The 17,839-nt window shown below is 40.7% G+C and overlaps 1 protein-coding gene across 1 annotated transcript; it reads right to left on the bottom strand.

Moving 5' to 3' along the window:
- Nucleotides 1-273: 273 nt before the first annotated feature.
- cbsa (cystathionine beta-synthase a) lies at nt 274-16,232 on the bottom strand. Its single transcript, XM_022220925.2, has 15 exons — nt 16,091-16,232; nt 10,100-10,403; nt 9,663-9,769; nt 9,299-9,433; nt 9,103-9,182; nt 6,941-7,145; nt 6,757-6,848; nt 6,494-6,619; nt 6,315-6,399; nt 6,129-6,234; nt 4,912-4,989; nt 4,691-4,825; nt 4,482-4,590; nt 3,875-3,959; nt 274-1,154 (listed from the first exon to the last, which is right to left on the bottom strand). The coding sequence occupies exons 2-15, from the start codon at nt 10,393-10,395 to the stop codon at nt 1,024-1,026; spliced, it is 1,770 nt and encodes a 589-aa protein (XP_022076617.1). The 5' UTR covers nt 10,396-10,403; nt 16,091-16,232; the 3' UTR covers nt 274-1,023.
- Between the last annotated feature and the right edge of the window lie 1,607 nt (nt 16,233-17,839).

Here is a 17,839-nt window from a genome sequence, read left to right as displayed (position 1 = left end):
TTTAAAAAATGAAAATTAAATTGTGGTTGATGTAGTTCATGCGATTTTAAAAAGTATGCCTTTTTTATTTCACACTCGAGATCACACAGTTTTCATATTTTGTGAATGTGTAAATTCGAGAAGCATTGCACTTGTATTTGGACCACCTTGATTTACTTTAGTGTTTCAGGAACCTGAATTTTGTAATTATAAACCTTGACGCAAAAAACATTTGCAAGGAATTTATAACTGAAACTGCAGTACTAACTTTACAAAAAGTCACACAGCCATGGGTTTCTTTTACACTTTATTTAGTTAACACATTCATTAAGGAAAAATTATACCATACAAAAGATTTCCTTTTTCATACACACAGCTAAGATTAAATAGACCACTTTATAGTTACAACACAAGCAGTGTGTAGAAACAGTAAAAGGAAATAACACCATAAGATTGTTTAAAGAAGTCTGATTATACTTCATGTTTTTGTGTATATGTACACAAACTAAAAACAGCATACAATGAGCAACACTAAAAATATAATATGCCTATGTACAGCAACGCTCTACTGGTCACATGAAGTCTATGAATGTGGCCTTTATAACATTCTATCTTATTTCTAATGTTTGATTGATACACAAGGCCACAGTGATACAATCATGTACTTTTCAGACAAATAAAACACCTCTATTCAAGCCTGACACAAAAGGTTTTCTGCAAGTTACAGTTGTACAAAAGATTTGTTTTAAGTGCTACAAGCATATAAAACAAAGTGTTAAGTAATCACCAACTGCAAATAAAACCTATCACAAGCTGACAGACTGGCATGTAAGATGTATTGATTTAACCTTAAGACTCAAAACATAAAAAAAGGAAAAGAATCAGTTTTTAAAGTGGGAAAATTAGAGCTGACATCAAACCAAAGCTTCAAAACCCTTTCTTTTTTGCCATCTTTAAGACACTTAACTCATCTTTGCGTCATGTTGGTTCATGGTGTGTTGGTTTAAGAAATGTATAACTGTGTCCTGTCTTTTTGTCGGCTGATCACAGCTCGTCGGTGGACTCTGACATGGATCGCTCCCTCCTTTCCCGACCTGTGACGAAGTTGAGCAGGTCGACGGCCGTCACCACGCCGAAAACCATCTGCTTCAGACTGGGAGAGCCGTCTGTCAGGTCTGGTGGAGGAACAACAAGAGAGGGAATACAGAGACTCAGAGTTACAGCGGGCATTCTTCCAGCAACAATTTCACAAGAGTTCACTTACTGACACTTAGTTCTGTTAATGATGCATGTTTTAGTTTGCATGAAACAACACAATGCGGCTAAAATAGAGGCTTGTTTATGCAGGAGTTATAATATGAGCAAACTGCAATTCTACTGCCTTTAGACTATGGATGGACTGCCATGTTTTTTTCTTCAGAGCCGATACAGATGACGATTACTGGTAATCAACAGTAACCAATAATTTCTTCATTCATAAGGGCGACTATAACTGAATATGAATATTGAAATCGGAGTGATTAAAAGATTTTCTCTGTTTGTGTGAATTAAATTGATCAGTTTGTCTCCTGCAGTTACATCTGCTGTTCTTGTCATTTTTCATTATTCTATCAGATTTATTGCCCACTACGGTCCAGATCTTAAAGCATTATTAATTCTTGCTTTCCAGATTCTGTTTCTGGTTAATCTGTGGTTGCCTTCTAAGTTAGCCACTAGCTGTTAGCATAGCCTGTTAGTGAAGCTCATTTCCTGGTTTGCGATTCTGTTTCCTGTTCAGTTTTTGCATCTTCTGCTTGAGAGACATTTCTGAGATACAGAGGGACGACAGACAGAGACAGGAGGCTGCATTAGACCTGACCTATCGCATTCAATTGATCAATAATCAGTCAGTAAAAACACAGATAACCAGAAAAATGCCAAATAGCTGGAGTGATAATCAGCCGGGCCAAAAATCAGTCGATCACTACTTTAGACATCTGATATAACTGGCAAAACTACTTGAAACTGAGTTTAAAGAAAAATGGAGAGCAGTAACTGTTCACTGTTTGGCCACTTGGGGGCAGTAGAGCATCATTAATGTCCTATAATCATCTAACAGCAGTAGCTTATTTGAACAATAGTGATAATCAGCAGTTTTTGCTCCGTTTTGATGTCCAGTCAGCTGTCCATGTCGGGCATGTTGCATACAGTGGGGTTACCAGAGATGTTTTGGAAGTTCAAAAACCAAAAGTGACAAGAAACTCCAGAGTTGCTTTATGATTTTATGTGGTTTTGTCACTGAGAAAGCTCTATTTAACATCAATCATTTAGTCCATGTCAATACAAAAATGCTAATGGTGCCATTCCTCATGCACCCCTCAACCAGATAACCTTCCACTGACTTTCTGCGTTTCATGTCGTATGTTGTGCTTCAGATCAACCTAAACTGTCAGAAATTATATCTGTTAGCTTCTCTCCTGCTCTCTGTGCTCACATGTACTGTATTTTAATCCAACTGTTCTATTATACGTATATGGACAGCAACACCTCAGCTGCATTCAAAGCTACAGACACTGAAACAGCCTGTTTAACTCAGATCTAAAACCAGGAGATATACAGTCATGGTGACTTGAACCATCTCTGCAGTATTATGAGATGAAACACACACTTTCTGGGGACATGTGAAACGTGGATTAATTTGCTGAACAGGAACACAATAAAGGGGAATTTAAATCCATTGGAGATATGAATGTTGTTTTTTGTGTGCATTTTGAAACAATCCTTCTCCAAATTGTTATTTCTTACTTTAAACTCCAGCCCCCTCACATCCTGAGAGCTTTTCACCCTCGAGCTATTCAAAGTATCCTCACTGGATGTATCGCTGCCTGGTACGGAGATTATCCTGTCCAGCAGCAGAAATCCCTGCAGACGGTTGTGAGCTTAGCTCAGCCCAATATTTGAACCACACTCCACCCTAGATGACATCCACACCAGTCGGTGTCTGGGCAGGGCTCCAGGGACACCACTCACCCCAGAAATAAACTGGTTAAGCTGTAAAAGTCAGACTGAAAGACTCTGTGAGAGCTTCGACCTGGACTCTTGACTGTTAAACAGATGTTACACTCTCTATTGCTTGATCATGCTTACATTTTGGTTAATTATTTGCATATTTCTGGTTGCATTTTGTGCGTAATTTGCACATTTCTTATCACCAGTATTGCTTTTTAGTGTAGCGTATAGTTGGACATGTCTTGGTACATTTTGTTTGAGGTTTTGGGGCACAGCTGGATAATCTCAAGAAAAAAACATTTCATATCACATCTTCCATTTTGCATGTTGCCTGTGACTACAACCTTGAGAACAGAACAAAAAGCACATGTGCAGTGCAGATGATTTCAGTTAACCTTAACACTGTCTTGACACACATGATCTTCAGCTGCTTACTTGACAGAATTTATGTAAACAGTATTTAAAGGTAACTTTGTCCAACTTTTGTGTTACATAATTGTACTCAATCTCCTGATGCAATAGCGTAACACAATGTCAATACTGCGATTCAAAAATGTTGGTTTAAACACAACCTTGCTTTTTTCCCCAGACCCCCCGTCTCTTCCGGACTCCACTTAAACGGGTCAGGGTTGTCGGAAAATCCATTCCAGTGTGGGATGCTCTTTCAGCAGCTAGACTTTGACACTCATGTGGCAGAGAGAAATAATCAATGCCAAGATGACCCACTGAGTTTGACCGATGTTATCATAAAAACTGTGGGGTGTGGCAGGGCGACACTGAGCCGGCAGATTACTTCCTGGGTTGCGATTTTTCTTAAACTCTACACAAGGGCATGGGAGCTCTGGCAAACATGACTATATAATGTAAGGAAGTGTGAGTGTCTGTGTGTTTGTATGCATGCCCTTACATTGGATCTGTTCATGCACCACCAGGGCAAAGTGGTCGGTCTCCAGAATGCGAGACAGCTTTCCCAAGTTATCAGTCAGACGGATCTGTGGGTGAAAATGAGAGAACATGTTGAGAGGAAAAGAGATCAATCAATCTAACACCAAAAATCAATGCAACATATTAATTAGCAAGCTGGAAACATGCAACAGCAGTTTGGTAAAGTGGCTGTAAAGGGACGAACTGAGACAAAAACCGGAGTCATTTTTTCTTCATCTGCTTACTATTAAGTTCAAAGTCATGAAATAGCCTCTTTCTGCCACTAGGTGGTGCTATAGGACCAGGTTATGTGAACTCTGCCATGCTAACGTGCTTCTTTCATTTCCAAACACACATTTCATGAGGACACATTCTTAAAATACACACTTATTGTTAAAAATCTTAATTGTGCACAAGAGTCAGTAAAGTCATCACACTCTGACTTGCTAAAATCTCTCAAGTTCGAGCTGGTTTGTCTCATCATAATCAAACACTATTTGAATTTTCATCCAATCTCACAAGTTCCACATATACATTTACCACAGAGGGCTTGAGTTTCAGGAATTCCCACATTTAATCTCATGTCTGACCTGTTTGAACTGCTTGTAGAGCACTTTGCTGACTGGGTCTGACAACTTGATCTTCCCTGCAAGAATTGAGGACAGCATGTTCCCCAAAGTCACCATTCCCAGGATTAACCTGCAAGCACAGAGATGAAGGTAAAACATTTGGCCATGCATGACAAGGTCCCTGATTAAACATTTAGTGGTTAACTGTCTAGTTCATGCTGGATACTAACCCTGCATCATCCACCACCGGCGCCTGATCGAAGCCCTTCTCTTTGAGGATTTTAATGGTCTTCTGGCAGGTGACAGTCGGCAGGACGGTGAGGGGAGCGGACAGGTTCAAACCCTGCAGCTTCAGGTTCCACCACCTGTACAGACACGACAGACAGCATGTTGCACAACCGCACACGGAAATTTCCATACGGAGGTAATTACACGCTGTGAATACGCATACCATGGCTTCTTCACCATCAGGTCCTCCTCTCTCAGGAAGCCTTTCTGGACCATCCACTTGTCACTCAAGAACTTTGACCTTCAGGCAAAAAAAAAAAAAAAAAGAAGCAAAACAAACAAAAAAAAAAGAATCAGGGTTTCTGCTTACATAAAGACAAACAAAACCAAACATCTGCAGTGACGTCCAGCACTGTTATGTCGTCTTTTCTCTGGAGGGATTTAGGCAGCAATCGCACACTAAACACACACCGTTGCACCATTTATTTATTTTACTGAGAAGGTCTGACCTAACTATTTGTCATGACACTCTGCTCACCAGATGACATTGAAACTAGAAATATCCCCCAAAAAATTAACTGTAGGTATGAAGCTATTTTCTAATAACTAGCCAAGAGAAATAAATAAGCTAACGTACACATCGAGACACGTTTTGGCCCTAAGTCTTGTGTAAACTTGGTGAACCCTAAAATCTACAAGCAGGTTTAAAGGCATGTTATGCTACTTTGAAATCGCATCACTTTTTCCAGCAACAAACTGTTAAAATGGAAAGAATGATTAGATTTTCAGCTCTGATGGTTCTTCAGCTATTCGTGTGATTTACTCCGAGAAACTACCAAATCTGAGCTCAAAAATCATGATATTCCATCAAAATCGCTTAATTCTACAAGATTATCTTCAAGATTTTGTGCGCCTTGTTGCAAACAAAAAAAAACCCTTAGTGATTCATTTGTGACCAACAAGCACACAACAGAAATTCAGGAAGGTTTTTGACTGAACTGCAGGCAATGTTTACACAGAATACACACAAGTATAGATAACAAATTGAAAATGTAACCAGTAACCCTCTTTCCAGTATTAGGAACACCTGTGGACACTTGGAAAATGCATGTAGATGTTGATTTCAACATAATAACCAAAGAATTGTAATTTTTATTTCCTCAATTTTTATGGTTTAGGTCACTATAACTGTGTCACATTGTAAAGAAGACATTTGTGGGTTCTCCCTCTTCGTGGTTGTTCTGCTTCCACAGAGGTGCAGGACTTTAGACTGCAGTGAAAAATGAGTGCACAGTGAGGAAAAATACTGGAAATCGCCCCAAATGCAGCTTGAGGTTCAGAGAGTTAATATCAAGAGCGCAGTAAAACCCCAACTGAACCTTAAGTTAAACATTTTTTAAATCAGAAACAGACTGTGTGGTTTCTAGAAATGACTCTCACATGTAGTTGCGGATGGAGTCTGGCAGGAGGACCACACAGCGCTGGCCTTCCTTCAGCTCCTTGGCGACGTTCACAGCTGCTGCCATGGCGGTTCCAGAGCTGCCTCCTGTTACAGAGCAGCAAAGGGTGAGTTGGTTGCAAGCGACACCGTCAGAAAGTCGAATTTTACAATGTTTGAAGACGTACCGCACAGCAGGCCTTCGTCTCGGATAAGCATACGAGACATGTTGAAGGATTCCTCATCGTTGGCCTTGTACCAGGTGTCGACTACCTGGAAAATTAAAATAAAAACACAGGGAATGGCGGTTTTAAATTGGGAACATATTAAAAAAAGAAGACGCAGAAGAGAAAGCGACTGGACTCACTGATCTGTCGAGCACGGTGGGGATGAAGTCGTACCCGATGCCCTCCACCTCGTACTGAGTCTTATCGGTCTTGTTAAGCTCCTCAGGCTCAGCCAGGATAGAGCCTTCTGGGTCAACACCAACAACCTGCACACAAAACGCACCATTCATCAGCAACAAGAAGCTCCGCAGAGTTTTTCTGCTTCCTTTCAACCATAGCTGGAATACGTCTGCAAATTATTCAGTCCCTGGGATCAGAAAAATGATGTTAGAAGGCAGCGTACCTTGATGTTTGGGCATCTTTCCTTCAGCTTGCGAGCAATGCCAGTGATCGTCCCTCCTGTTCCTGCACCCAGCACCACCATGTCCACTTTACCTGTCAGGAGTGAAGAGTAAAACGTCTGTCAGAGAACCGCCTTGAATGTCCACATTTATGCTAACAGTGCTTTCAGTTTGAGCTCTTTGTACCGTCGCACTGCTCCAGGATCTCCTCAGCCGTGGTGTCGTAGTGAGCCAGAGGGTTGCTCGGGTTGCGGTACTGATCCAGGATGTGCGAGTCGGGGATCTCGTTTTTGAGGCGCCAGGCCACGCCCACGTGGGACTCGGGCGAATCGAAACGAGCGCTGGTGGGCGTGCGGACGATCTCAGCTCCGAGAGCTCGCAGGACGTCCACCTGCGGAGAAAAGCACGACAAATAATGGGTAATTTAATTCTCCCTGTTAGGCGCTGTCATAAATTTGGTGAATCAGATGAGCATAAAAATATAGATTTACTGTGACGAACATATTAAAAAGACATTATTAGTAGGGCTGGGACTTTAACACGATAATTTAGATTAATTATATGCAAAAAACGCAAAAACAATGCATTTACAGATGCACACTCCAGCCCAGTAGGTGGCAGTAATGCATCTAAAGTCTGTTTGCCAGCCATGAAGAAGATGCTCAAGAAAGTTTGGTGAACAGCGAAAGAAGACCAGACTGCATTGAGTTTGCTGGGTGGAAAGTTTCTTTTAAAAATCTTCCCAATTTCAGTTTGGATAAAATCGTGGTTGTGTGCAAATTGTGCAACAAAGAGTTTCGTTCTCACCGCAGCACTTCAAGCCGACAGTATCACCTCAATGTAAAACATGTTGCTGTTAGCACCAGAGCTAATGTTAGCTATGACAGTCCTGGTACCGACCAACGGTGTTAGAAGCCCAGAATAGACCATGAGTGCTTTAGTTTACAAAAAGCCGTAAATTATTGAATATAATCGCTATAATTGCACTTTGAGTTTGCAGTAATCTGTGAATGTAGTAGACAGATGAAACATGCAGGCAAATATAAATGAAAGAAACATTTTTGTTGTTTAAAGCTGCTGTCCGGAGTTTCCGTTTGTTTTCAATTTATGTATCATTTTTTAACAAAGCTTAAATGTGTTAGTCTAGTTCGATACTGTAATATAAAGTTAGTATAACGCGATATGAAAATTTATTCCTGAGCTCCGCCTTCCTCTCATAGACCCCCATGTTATTCCAAAAAGCGCCGGTCGCTGCCGACCAATCAAGTTCGAGCTTCAGCTTTGTCATGCTGTCAATCAACGGTTACGCGCACAGCAAGCAAGCCCATGCAGAGGTGGGCAAGCTACGCACTACGCAACCGCGCGCACATTTGTTTTGCTTGTGGAGGAGAGAGCTTTTTTTTTGCTTTTTAGGCACCACACTTCTTATTTTATGCCACATTGTTTTTTTCTGCCCAAAAATGTTTAAAAAAAAAATCCCCAGAACTATCCATTTTAATTTATTTATTCATCTAGTTTTGAACTTTATGACAGCCCTCAAACTAACCCTGTGATTTTGGTAACCAATCAAATTGTAAATCGTGGCACTTCATTCAAAATCATTTCGTTCTACATGTCTCACGTAAAAATGTGCCAAAAGCAAGCTGCTTGGTCGATTGTGTAACAAAAAAAACAAAAACATCCGTGTTCCTCGGCGCAACTGGGAATCTATAAAAGACCCAGCTGAAGTCAATTAAACAAAACCAAAAAAATCTGGGACTTTTCAGTTGAACTGGGTAACAGTGCAAGATGTAGGCATGAAAAGTATTGTATGTTATGATGAAATGTTCTTATTCACTTGAACACTATTGAACTGTGTGGTGTGTTAACTCGCACTAAACTGTGCTCAGTAATCTTCCATGAAGCGCTGTAAAGAGGAGTCAAGGCCTAAATGGCAGCGAACTGGCGAAAACACAAGATGTGTAACTCATGCTTATAAAGCGATACCATTTTCCACCTCTGCCAGTCACTTGTCCAGAGTGTGTTCTGCTCGTGTGATTCCTTCTCGCAAGTAAAACTTAGCTTTGACTTGAGAGACGACCGAGTGTTAATTTGGAGAAGTCAATGAAGAATTTTCCTCACAAATACCTTTTAAAAAAAACACCTTTTATTTTCAGTATTGATACCACCTAGGGGCTTTTGGCTAAATGTTGGACATTGTTGACTCTAGGTTTGTTCCATTTTTTAAAGAAATAATCAAAGAAATTCAATTTTTCTTTGTTTTTGTGTCATTGTAACTGTTACACACATTCATGGGTGCTGACTACATGTGTGAGGCACAGTTGTAACCTCAAAATGGCAGAACTCACCTTCTCCATGCTCATTTTCTCAGGCATGACGATGATGCAACGGTAACCTTTCACAGCTGCAGCCAGAGCCAGTCCGATACCTTAAAAAAACACACACACACGCACGAGCAGGTTTTACAACATTGCCGCTCTCAGCCAATTTCCAAACCCTTCAAAGCCTTTTCTGCAACGAGTGCAAACACGTGCAGGTAATTACCGGTGTTTCCAGAGGTGGGTTCTATGATGGTGTCTCCAGGTTTGAGTGTCCCAGCTCTCTCAGCATCCTCTACCATCCTCAGGCTGATCCTGTCCTTGACGCTGCCGCCAGCGTTGAAGAACTCGCACTTGGCCACTGCGAAAACCCAACACAGTTTTCTTTCACGGCTGCCATCGTGACAAAAGATGACTCGGGGAGCCGGGATGATGCAACCAACCCTGAACTTTCATTTGTTCCACTCATGACTGAAGTCAAAATGTCACTAATTCTAAACTGAACCAAGGTATCAATGAAATGGAAACAACAGTCGCACCTTCTGTCTGATCTGATTATGTGTCTGGAGTTGTGTGTGTCTGTTACTCACAGATTTCGCATTTGAGGCCAAACACTTTGGGGATCTTGTTGATTCGTACCATGGGAGTGTCACCGATCCTGTGCAGGATGTCTGGAAGGATGGTTGGAGCGACGGTTCTGGGAGGAGAAAAAAAGAAGCCTCAATAAAGAGAACTGCATGGAGACACAGAGTCTGGGTGTGTAAACAGTGTACAAACAAAAACCTCAAGACGGTTGTGTTTCTTGTTACCATTAGTGTCGCATAATTCAACTTGTTTACGCTTGTTTTATTGCTCTGACATGTCTGAAAAACATCTAGCACTGCTCCCTTCTAGATTATCTCAACTTGATTCTACTGGTTTAAACAAACAAAATGACACCTTCAGTATCCAAATGTATTTCCTGGTGAACCTGCAAATCCACTGGCTTCACGTGGAAATCAAGTGAAAGTGGAAATCTGACACTGACCTTCGAAATTGTGTGTGAGGGGAGTCGGCTTTCGAGGCTCCCAGGCTCCATGTGCAGCGGCTGGGAAGGTCGGGGCGGATCCATTTCCTCTCAGGCGAAGCGTTCTTTGTGTTGATCTGAATGGTTTTGCTCGAGTCCTCCGGGTTCTGCACCACCGTCAGCTTTTCGATGGCGTTCAGTGGAAAGGAGCCCTCGCGGAGTTTGGCGTCCCCGTTGCTGTGGGTGAGCAGTTTGCCAGTGTGGGGGCACACGGGGGATTTAACTGGGCTCTCTTTGGTCGACGGGACGGACGGCATGGCTTAGACTAGAGGACCAAAAAAAAAACAGGAAGTAGGATTATGTAATTTTAATCCATTTTTATCTCACAGATAAGCATGCACTCCTGTCTATTGTTGTGTGCAAAAACAGCGATTAGTCGGGCAATAAACGCAGGCACATTAACCACTTCTGATAAAACATTTAATGGCCTCGTTAACTGAAGGAATTCTCAGAAATCCAAGATATGATTCAGTTTCTATTAGGAACCTTCCAGTACCTTTGGCTAAAACCTCATCAGAGATTCTAACAAGACGTAAGACCTCTTACTGCTGCTTTTATTACTAACAATAAACCAAAAGTCTACTGCAGCTTCCAAACGATGTAATATCAGAACACCAAAATCTACAATTTGGGAGACCAGATAGCTCAGCTGGTTGAGCGGGAGACCCATAAAACAGGGGCACTAGTCCCCAACGCAGCGGCCTGGTTTTGTTTCCAGCTCATGGCCCTTAACTGTAAATCTTCTCCCTACTAATCTATGTAATAAAGCCAGCAAAAGACCCCCAAAAAACCTACAATTTGACTCTTTCCACGAGCCTTGAGGGAGATAAATGTTTAAAAAAAAAAACAATCAAAATGGACTCATCTCATTCTTCATATCATGCTGTTGGAGTTAGGGATCGAATGATTATCACACTTGTCAATTATCGAATCCAATATTCAGAATTCACCAGATTTTCGATTGTTTTTTGTGTACCAATTTATTTGAAAATGTGCAACTTTGGCTCTGATGCAGTGACTTTTTTTTTTTTTTTTTTGGGCTCCAGAAACGTCCACAGCACTGATTGGCTAATACTTATGCCTTGTAACCAATCAGTACTGGAGGATAAATGTTAAAGTTTTTCTTTAATTTAATGTACGCAAAACAAAAACAAACTAGACGTAATTAAATGAAGTTTTGTGTTGTATTTGGTTATTCTAATCTTTCACAGCAAATGAAAGTTTTCCTTGATTAAACTATATTGACTTAGCCTAGCCGCGCTAGACAACCCACGGCAACGAATTTAATTCTCTGCCAGGGTGGGTCTAGTTACCCTCGGTAAGCCTCGAGGTTGGATGCTCCTATAACTGGCCAACGAATCACCATGAAGTGTAGAGTCAGAAGGCGGGCGTAACTAAGTGATGACAGAGGCGCAACGATTCTGACAGAAACAACCGGAAACAACTAGCCTAGCCACGCTAGACAACCCACGGCAACGAATTTAATTCTCTGCCAGGGTCGACAACAGTCGTTGAGCTCCATTAGCACTGACTCTGAAAAATCTTTCTGTTAACATGTCTGTAATATACTTGAGCTTCACCCATTGACTGTATAAATAAGGCTTCACCGAACTCCTGCATCCTCTGATTTCCGGCGCTCTAGGAACTACATCAGCCTATTCGTTGCGCTGATTGGTTGTATACCTACCCAATTGCTGCAGAGTGATTTGAAAGACAACCTTTTAGCCCGCCTCCCTCCCTGTCGAGAGTTCCGAGACCCTTGCGTCTTCAAACCTGGGTCTAGCGCGGCTAGGCTAATATTGACTATTAATCACTATCAATTCTGAAAATATTTTTAGCATATTTTGGTTGAGCCCATTCTGGTAGTTAGGTCTTAACCATTTGTGTTTGAGTCCAGCTCAGCCAGACTATTTGCTGAGTGCATTTCCCATCTTTATACAATTTCCTATCCAATAAAGGGGGAAAAAAGCCCAAGAAGTTATCTTAAATGTTTAGTATTTTGAATATATTTCACAATGTTGCATCTGTGCGAGGGTGACAATAATCCTGCAGGTGTTTGGGTGAAATCTGGTTCAAACTTTCATCTTCATCCCTCCTCTAATTGTTGAGATTATAAGTTGTGGACCAGCCATCCACAACCATGAAACTCACCACCACGAAATGCTAGGGAAAAAAAAGAAAAGGGGAACAAACAAGACCAAGAACTTGTCTGACAACTTCTGGTACCCAAGTACTGACGTCAGATCGTCAACACCTAAAATGAATGTTTCTTCTTTGAACAAACTGAAGAAATTAGTGGCAATTATAGCACAAGATGAACCTCAATCACAGGACTTGTAATGAAATGTCTCTGCGTGAGCTGAGAGACGTAAACAGTCGGACCTGGTGTTAAATTTAATTCGCCACACGTTGATTTACTGCCACATAACAAGCAACACCCAGTGGAAAGCAAACACCAAACCGCTCCTTTCTTTCATTAACGCTGAGTCATATCCTCACTTGATCGTGCTTGTCCAGGTGCTCTGGCAGCAAACACCGGTGTTGTTTCTCTTCCTTCGCAGTCAAATCAGTTATCCAACACTTACCCTAGTCATAGTGAGCAGATGGATTTCATTTCGAGAGAATTCTGCTTTCATCACAGCAGCATAAAAAAGCAGAACAACAGACGACTGGCTGATGAAGTTTGCGTTAATGTTGCATCAGTACTGACTCTCACAAAGCATTACGGTTGAGAGGAAACAAAAAAGACAGAAGTATCGTCAAGTTTCCTGTAACAGATCTGCAGAGTTGCATGTTTAGAATCTACCGCTAAAACCACAGTTTACCTTTTTGTTTATGTTGGTAGTTAATGTGAACCCTGAAATGACTTTATAATAAGTCTTTACCACCTGTAAATGTTAACTACACTGGAACTACACGTTAAATATTACCTTAAATGAGCAGTCTGAGCAAAGAGGAGCTTTAAATTATGTCACTGACTGTTAGTTTAATGAATGAGTTAGATAATGGTCTGGATAGTAAAATAGCTGACTGACTGATATGAGTTGGAGTAATAAAACCTCCTTAGAACAGTCCAGACAGTTAGTTTTTCTTAAAGGTAGGGCAGAGGGTTGTCACGTAACGGACTGAAGCGACAGTAGCTGAATGACAGAGGGGGAAAAAAGCGCTTACCGTGGTAATTAATGAAGCCTTTCAATTATGTAACCATCTGAATCCCCAAACTTTCGGACTTTTGAACTAATCATCTACATCGCGTCGTTCCGACTGAGAACTTTGCGATATTTCTTGCAAGTCACTTTGTTCTACAGGTTTTATTCAGGTCTTTATTTGCACTCCTCAGCACAACCAAGAAGCCGTTAGTGACTCAAATGTGACAAACAGTCACGTTACAAAAATTCGGGAGCTTTCAGCTGAACTGCAGCTTGTTTTTACCAGAACAGATAGGAATCAAGCATGGAATACATTAAAATAACACCTCGAGCCACAGTACTGGTAACATCTGTGGACAACTAGAAAAATGTCGAACATGTTGATTCCTGTTTTTCTTCCATTTTTTTGCAAAAATATATTTAAGAAATTCAAATTTTCTTTTTTGAGGATTTATGGTGTTCTAACTTTGTTACATGGCACAAAAGATATTAATGACTTCTCTCTCCTTCGGCATGGTGGTTCTGTTTTATAGAGCTGCAGGACTTTATATTTGATGAAAAACATCGAAGCAAGAAACACCCAGAAACTGCTTGAGGTTCGTGAGTTAACATCCAAATATACGACTAAATTTCCAAGTTCAACATTGCCTTTTTCAAACTGTAAACTAATAAAACAAGCATTTTGTTTTGTGGCATCAGCTTTATAAAGTGTGATGAGTGTTTTTCCATGTTTCCATCAACTGCTGTTTCCCATTCCTGCAGCCTCGACACATCTGCCAGCTCATCTCTTCTCAGCTTATTAAAGCATCCCGTAGTTTCCTCCATTGCCCGGCTAAAGGGGCAGCACATGAACCTTCACTAATGCAGAGTGCACACAGCGGAGCCAGCTGTTAAAACCAGGGGCCCCTCTTTGACTCCAACATGAGTTCAGAGAATGTTCACACGGTGAAACGACTGCATCTGCAAACAACTCAAACGGGGGGAAAAATGAACTCTGACACGCAATAAAAAACATCTGTGAAATTATCACTCCTCCAAAATAAAGAGATTTTATTAATAAGCTTGTGCTTTTGTAATTTCATCAGTTATGGTTGTCATTATTAAAGTGGGAAGCCACTTGACCACCATGTGTGGTATCAGTCTGACGTGTTAACCCTCCTTTCCTGCCCACACTTTAATACCTCTAACCACTGAGAATCATGCTGCTAGTAAACATTCCACCAGCTACAACTGCTGTGGTAAACGTGGGGGAAGACAGGGTTCACCGAGGTAATATGATCCTCCGTGAGAGCACACAGCTCTGAGCCTGGCTGCAAGGCAAGAAAAGCCCTGCGAAGGGATATAACAAGGAGCAACTTCAATTTTGTTCCAAGCCAAAAGTCCAATCCCCTTCAATTACCTACAAGGCTGAAGAAACACAGCCCCTAGATCACCTGATCCTGGCAACATCGAACCCAGTCTAATGAAAAATCCCTCATCAGACTTTTTATCTGCTTAAGTTATAGCACGTCTAATCACCTTTGGTATGTTCGCCACTGAAGTACTGTGCAGCAGCAGCAGCGCTTTATGGCTTGGGCCGCTTAAAAATGGCATAAGTGTGGGTCGGATATCTGCTCTGCCAGCAACGAACACAACAGATATTCACTCAGCCATAACAAATGGTGGTCGGTGTGAACAGGAAGAATGCTGCCAGTATCATCACAATGTAAAAGTGCAGACATGTACATCTGTAAATCCCTCACCACATGGTCAGGAGGCCGAATTATGATGAGCTTTTAGTTCATGTAGCGAAGAAGCAACACGTTGGGATGAAACAGCACAATTAAAAATGGCAACTTGTGTGCAAGGATTACTGTGATTTGCCTTGTTCCTGATGTTTTACAGGTGTAAAAGAATATTTGAAAAACGAATAATATGAATATTTGTCAGCAGCAGCCTTAGACAGGCAAAAAATAATACATTTTTTGCCTTTCCCAAGCAAAAAAACCACATCAAAAAAAAGCAAAAATCAGTTAGAAAAAACAACGGAGGCTGTAAATTAGTCATTATACTTGCTGTCAGGCAGTTAATAAAGTGGTTCCTCGATTAAACAAAGGTCAAAAATACACATTTCTACCAGCTGAATCATCTAATAGAGCTGCAACACACACTCACACGTACACATGTAGATAAATACATGTGTGTGGAAAAGACCTGGAACTTGCATTGTGATAAAGGAGATCTTTTTAAACTTAGAAAAAAACATAGGAATCTGTTTTGGCTAAATTAAAAAAAAAAAAAAGTTTTTTGAGCCTCCGTGTTACCTGATCCCATCCTGAAATCTCTGCAGATTTAATCGGGTTAGAAGAAATTAGCTCATCAGTCTCTATAGTCACAGCCCGGCATTTAATAAAGAGGCTAATCGATAAAACAGTGGAAAAAGTAATTGTTATTTCAGGCTAACACCATGTAACAGAGCTGTAAGATGCTAACAGTTATATAAAAATAACGGTTTGTCAGGATGACAAGAAGGACCCCGCAAAGACACTTACTATTAATGAAAGAGGGAGAATTAAGGGATAACAAAAACATTAAAATGATGTATATTAATTGTACGTTAAGCAGTGAATTAGTGGAGATATGACCCAAAACAAATGTGCTGGTAAGTAGTTCAACAAAAAAAAGCTCAGCAACGCAGTCGCAGTGTTGCATCAGAACATCTTCCTCGGCTCACGGCAGCCGACGTGAGGAAACGACGGGTTTAAACGGACCGGTGAGACGTTATTTCGTTCCTCCGGTTGTCTACTCGTCTGTTATCACTCACCTGGAGTTTATAATGTGTCTGGAAATCTGCAGGAAGAAGCACCGGGCTGCACAGAGGACACTCGGCAAACTGAGCTGCTCCACACCGCGGCTGCGCTTATCGTGACGACGCACGTGGACCGAAAAAGGGAGGACATCGGCGAGGTTCAAAGGCGGCTTCTGATTGGTTCCGGCGGGGGCGTCTGTTTGGCCGCCTCAGCCAGTCAGAGCGCACGTTTCTCAATAAGGGTTTGGGAAAACGCTGAGTTAAAGTTGTCTTCGCCATATGTTTGCCTTTTATTGACCCAACACGCGGCCCAACATTCATTTGGCAACTCCAACATTTATCATGGCGCTTTATAATGAGCAAAATATGCATCTAAACTCTCAGTAGCCAATTATTTGGTCACTTTTACGACCTTATTCTAAAATTCAGCTATTCTCACATTGGTTTGAATGACATTTATTGATAGCTACCATGCTCTTATCAATAGATCTATGGATCCCAGAGCAGTATATTCACATTTCACAGATGTTGTTCAGTTCTAAACGACACACCGGTGTAGATTTCAGGGGGGGGCAGCAGTAATGAAATAAATAAGTTTTAAAAATCAAATGAGTTTTACTGACCTATAACAGAAGATAAATAAATATATAATATATAGATTTGCCTTCAAGATTTAAAAGGTTCCCTTATCATATACATATCTTGCAATATTGCACTCAAGGAACCTCTGAATGCCTCTTCTCAAAAAGTTCAGCAGTATTTTTCAGAGGCAATATATGTATAGCAAATATCTTCTATTTATATGCTGTATACTTAAACTGTATGTTTACATAGATTTTTTTTCCTGCACTACTTTTAAAGCAACCTGCGATATTCATAATAATAAGAGCTCTACTACGTCACTATTTTCATCATTTCGACTTGTACACTATACAGTCTATGCTTGTACATGCTATTTTTACATTTGCACATTTCTGACTGCATGAATACACTCACAGGTTCACTGCTTCATTTCCTTATTAGGCAATGTGCTTGGGTGACATCCCAATTATTTATCTTATCAATAAATTCCACTGATTTGTAACTTTATTAAATGTCAAACAGCAACTCTAATGATTTACAGCTTCTGTGCTTTAGAAATATAACTGCTAATTATTTTCTGTCTGCTTAAAACTTCTGCTAACAATGTATTCCTTTTCTTATTATCACAGTACACAAGCCATTAAATGTACTGTAATATTTCATTCTACAATTAATAATGATGTTGCTCACTCTTTACATTCATTTGGATGGAGCTCATTCAAAATGAGAAGTTTTCTGCAGTTTTCCATTTGAGGAGGGCACATTTTGTGGAATTTAGGGAGAGCTACAACATCACATGACTATATTTGACTTTTATTTTGAGCTAATGCCATAACATTTACTCTTTGTTCTTAAATTTTGTGGTTTTCGTTGTATAAATGAAGATCTTCTACTGTGAACAGATGCAAAAAAGGCACAAATATGGACATAAAACTTTCCTGGAAGAGAAGAGATAGGCTGCACATCTTTATTTTATCATATTTGAATTAGCCTTCCTGACTTTTGACTTGTGCGATTCATTTTATTGCCATTGTGAAGCACTTTGTGACTCGGATTGGGATAAGTGTTCTATAACAGACTTTATGCTTTAATCAGTGTAGCCAAGTCCATTATGAGTACTGCACTTTAAGTATTTCCCTTTTGAGCCCACAATCCAGATGAAGATATGACGTTTTACTCCTC

The sequence above is a fragment of the Acanthochromis polyacanthus genome, chromosome 22 (assembly GCF_021347895.1).
Source record: "Acanthochromis polyacanthus isolate Apoly-LR-REF ecotype Palm Island chromosome 22, KAUST_Apoly_ChrSc, whole genome shotgun sequence".
NCBI lineage: Eukaryota > Metazoa > Chordata > Actinopteri > Pomacentridae > Acanthochromis > Acanthochromis polyacanthus.
The sequence above is the reverse complement of the archived record's forward strand: the minus strand, read 5'-3'. Positions and strand labels throughout refer to the sequence as shown.

What these genes read in the sequence shown, in the direction of transcription:
- cbsa (XM_022220925.2), bottom strand. Translation starts at nt 10,395, where the DNA reads ATGCCGTCCGTCCCGTCGACCAAAGAGAGCCCAGTTAAATCCCCCGTG. An exon ending in CTGATGGTGAAGAAGCCATG is followed by an intron (nt 4,826 to 4,911) that starts GTATGCGTATTC and finishes GTGTCTGTACAG; the next exon opens with GTGGTGGAACCTGAAGCTGC. An exon ending in TCTACAAGCAGTTCAAACAG is followed by an intron (nt 3,960 to 4,481) that starts GTCAGACATGAG and finishes TTTCACCCACAG; the next exon opens with ATCCGTCTGACTGATAACTT.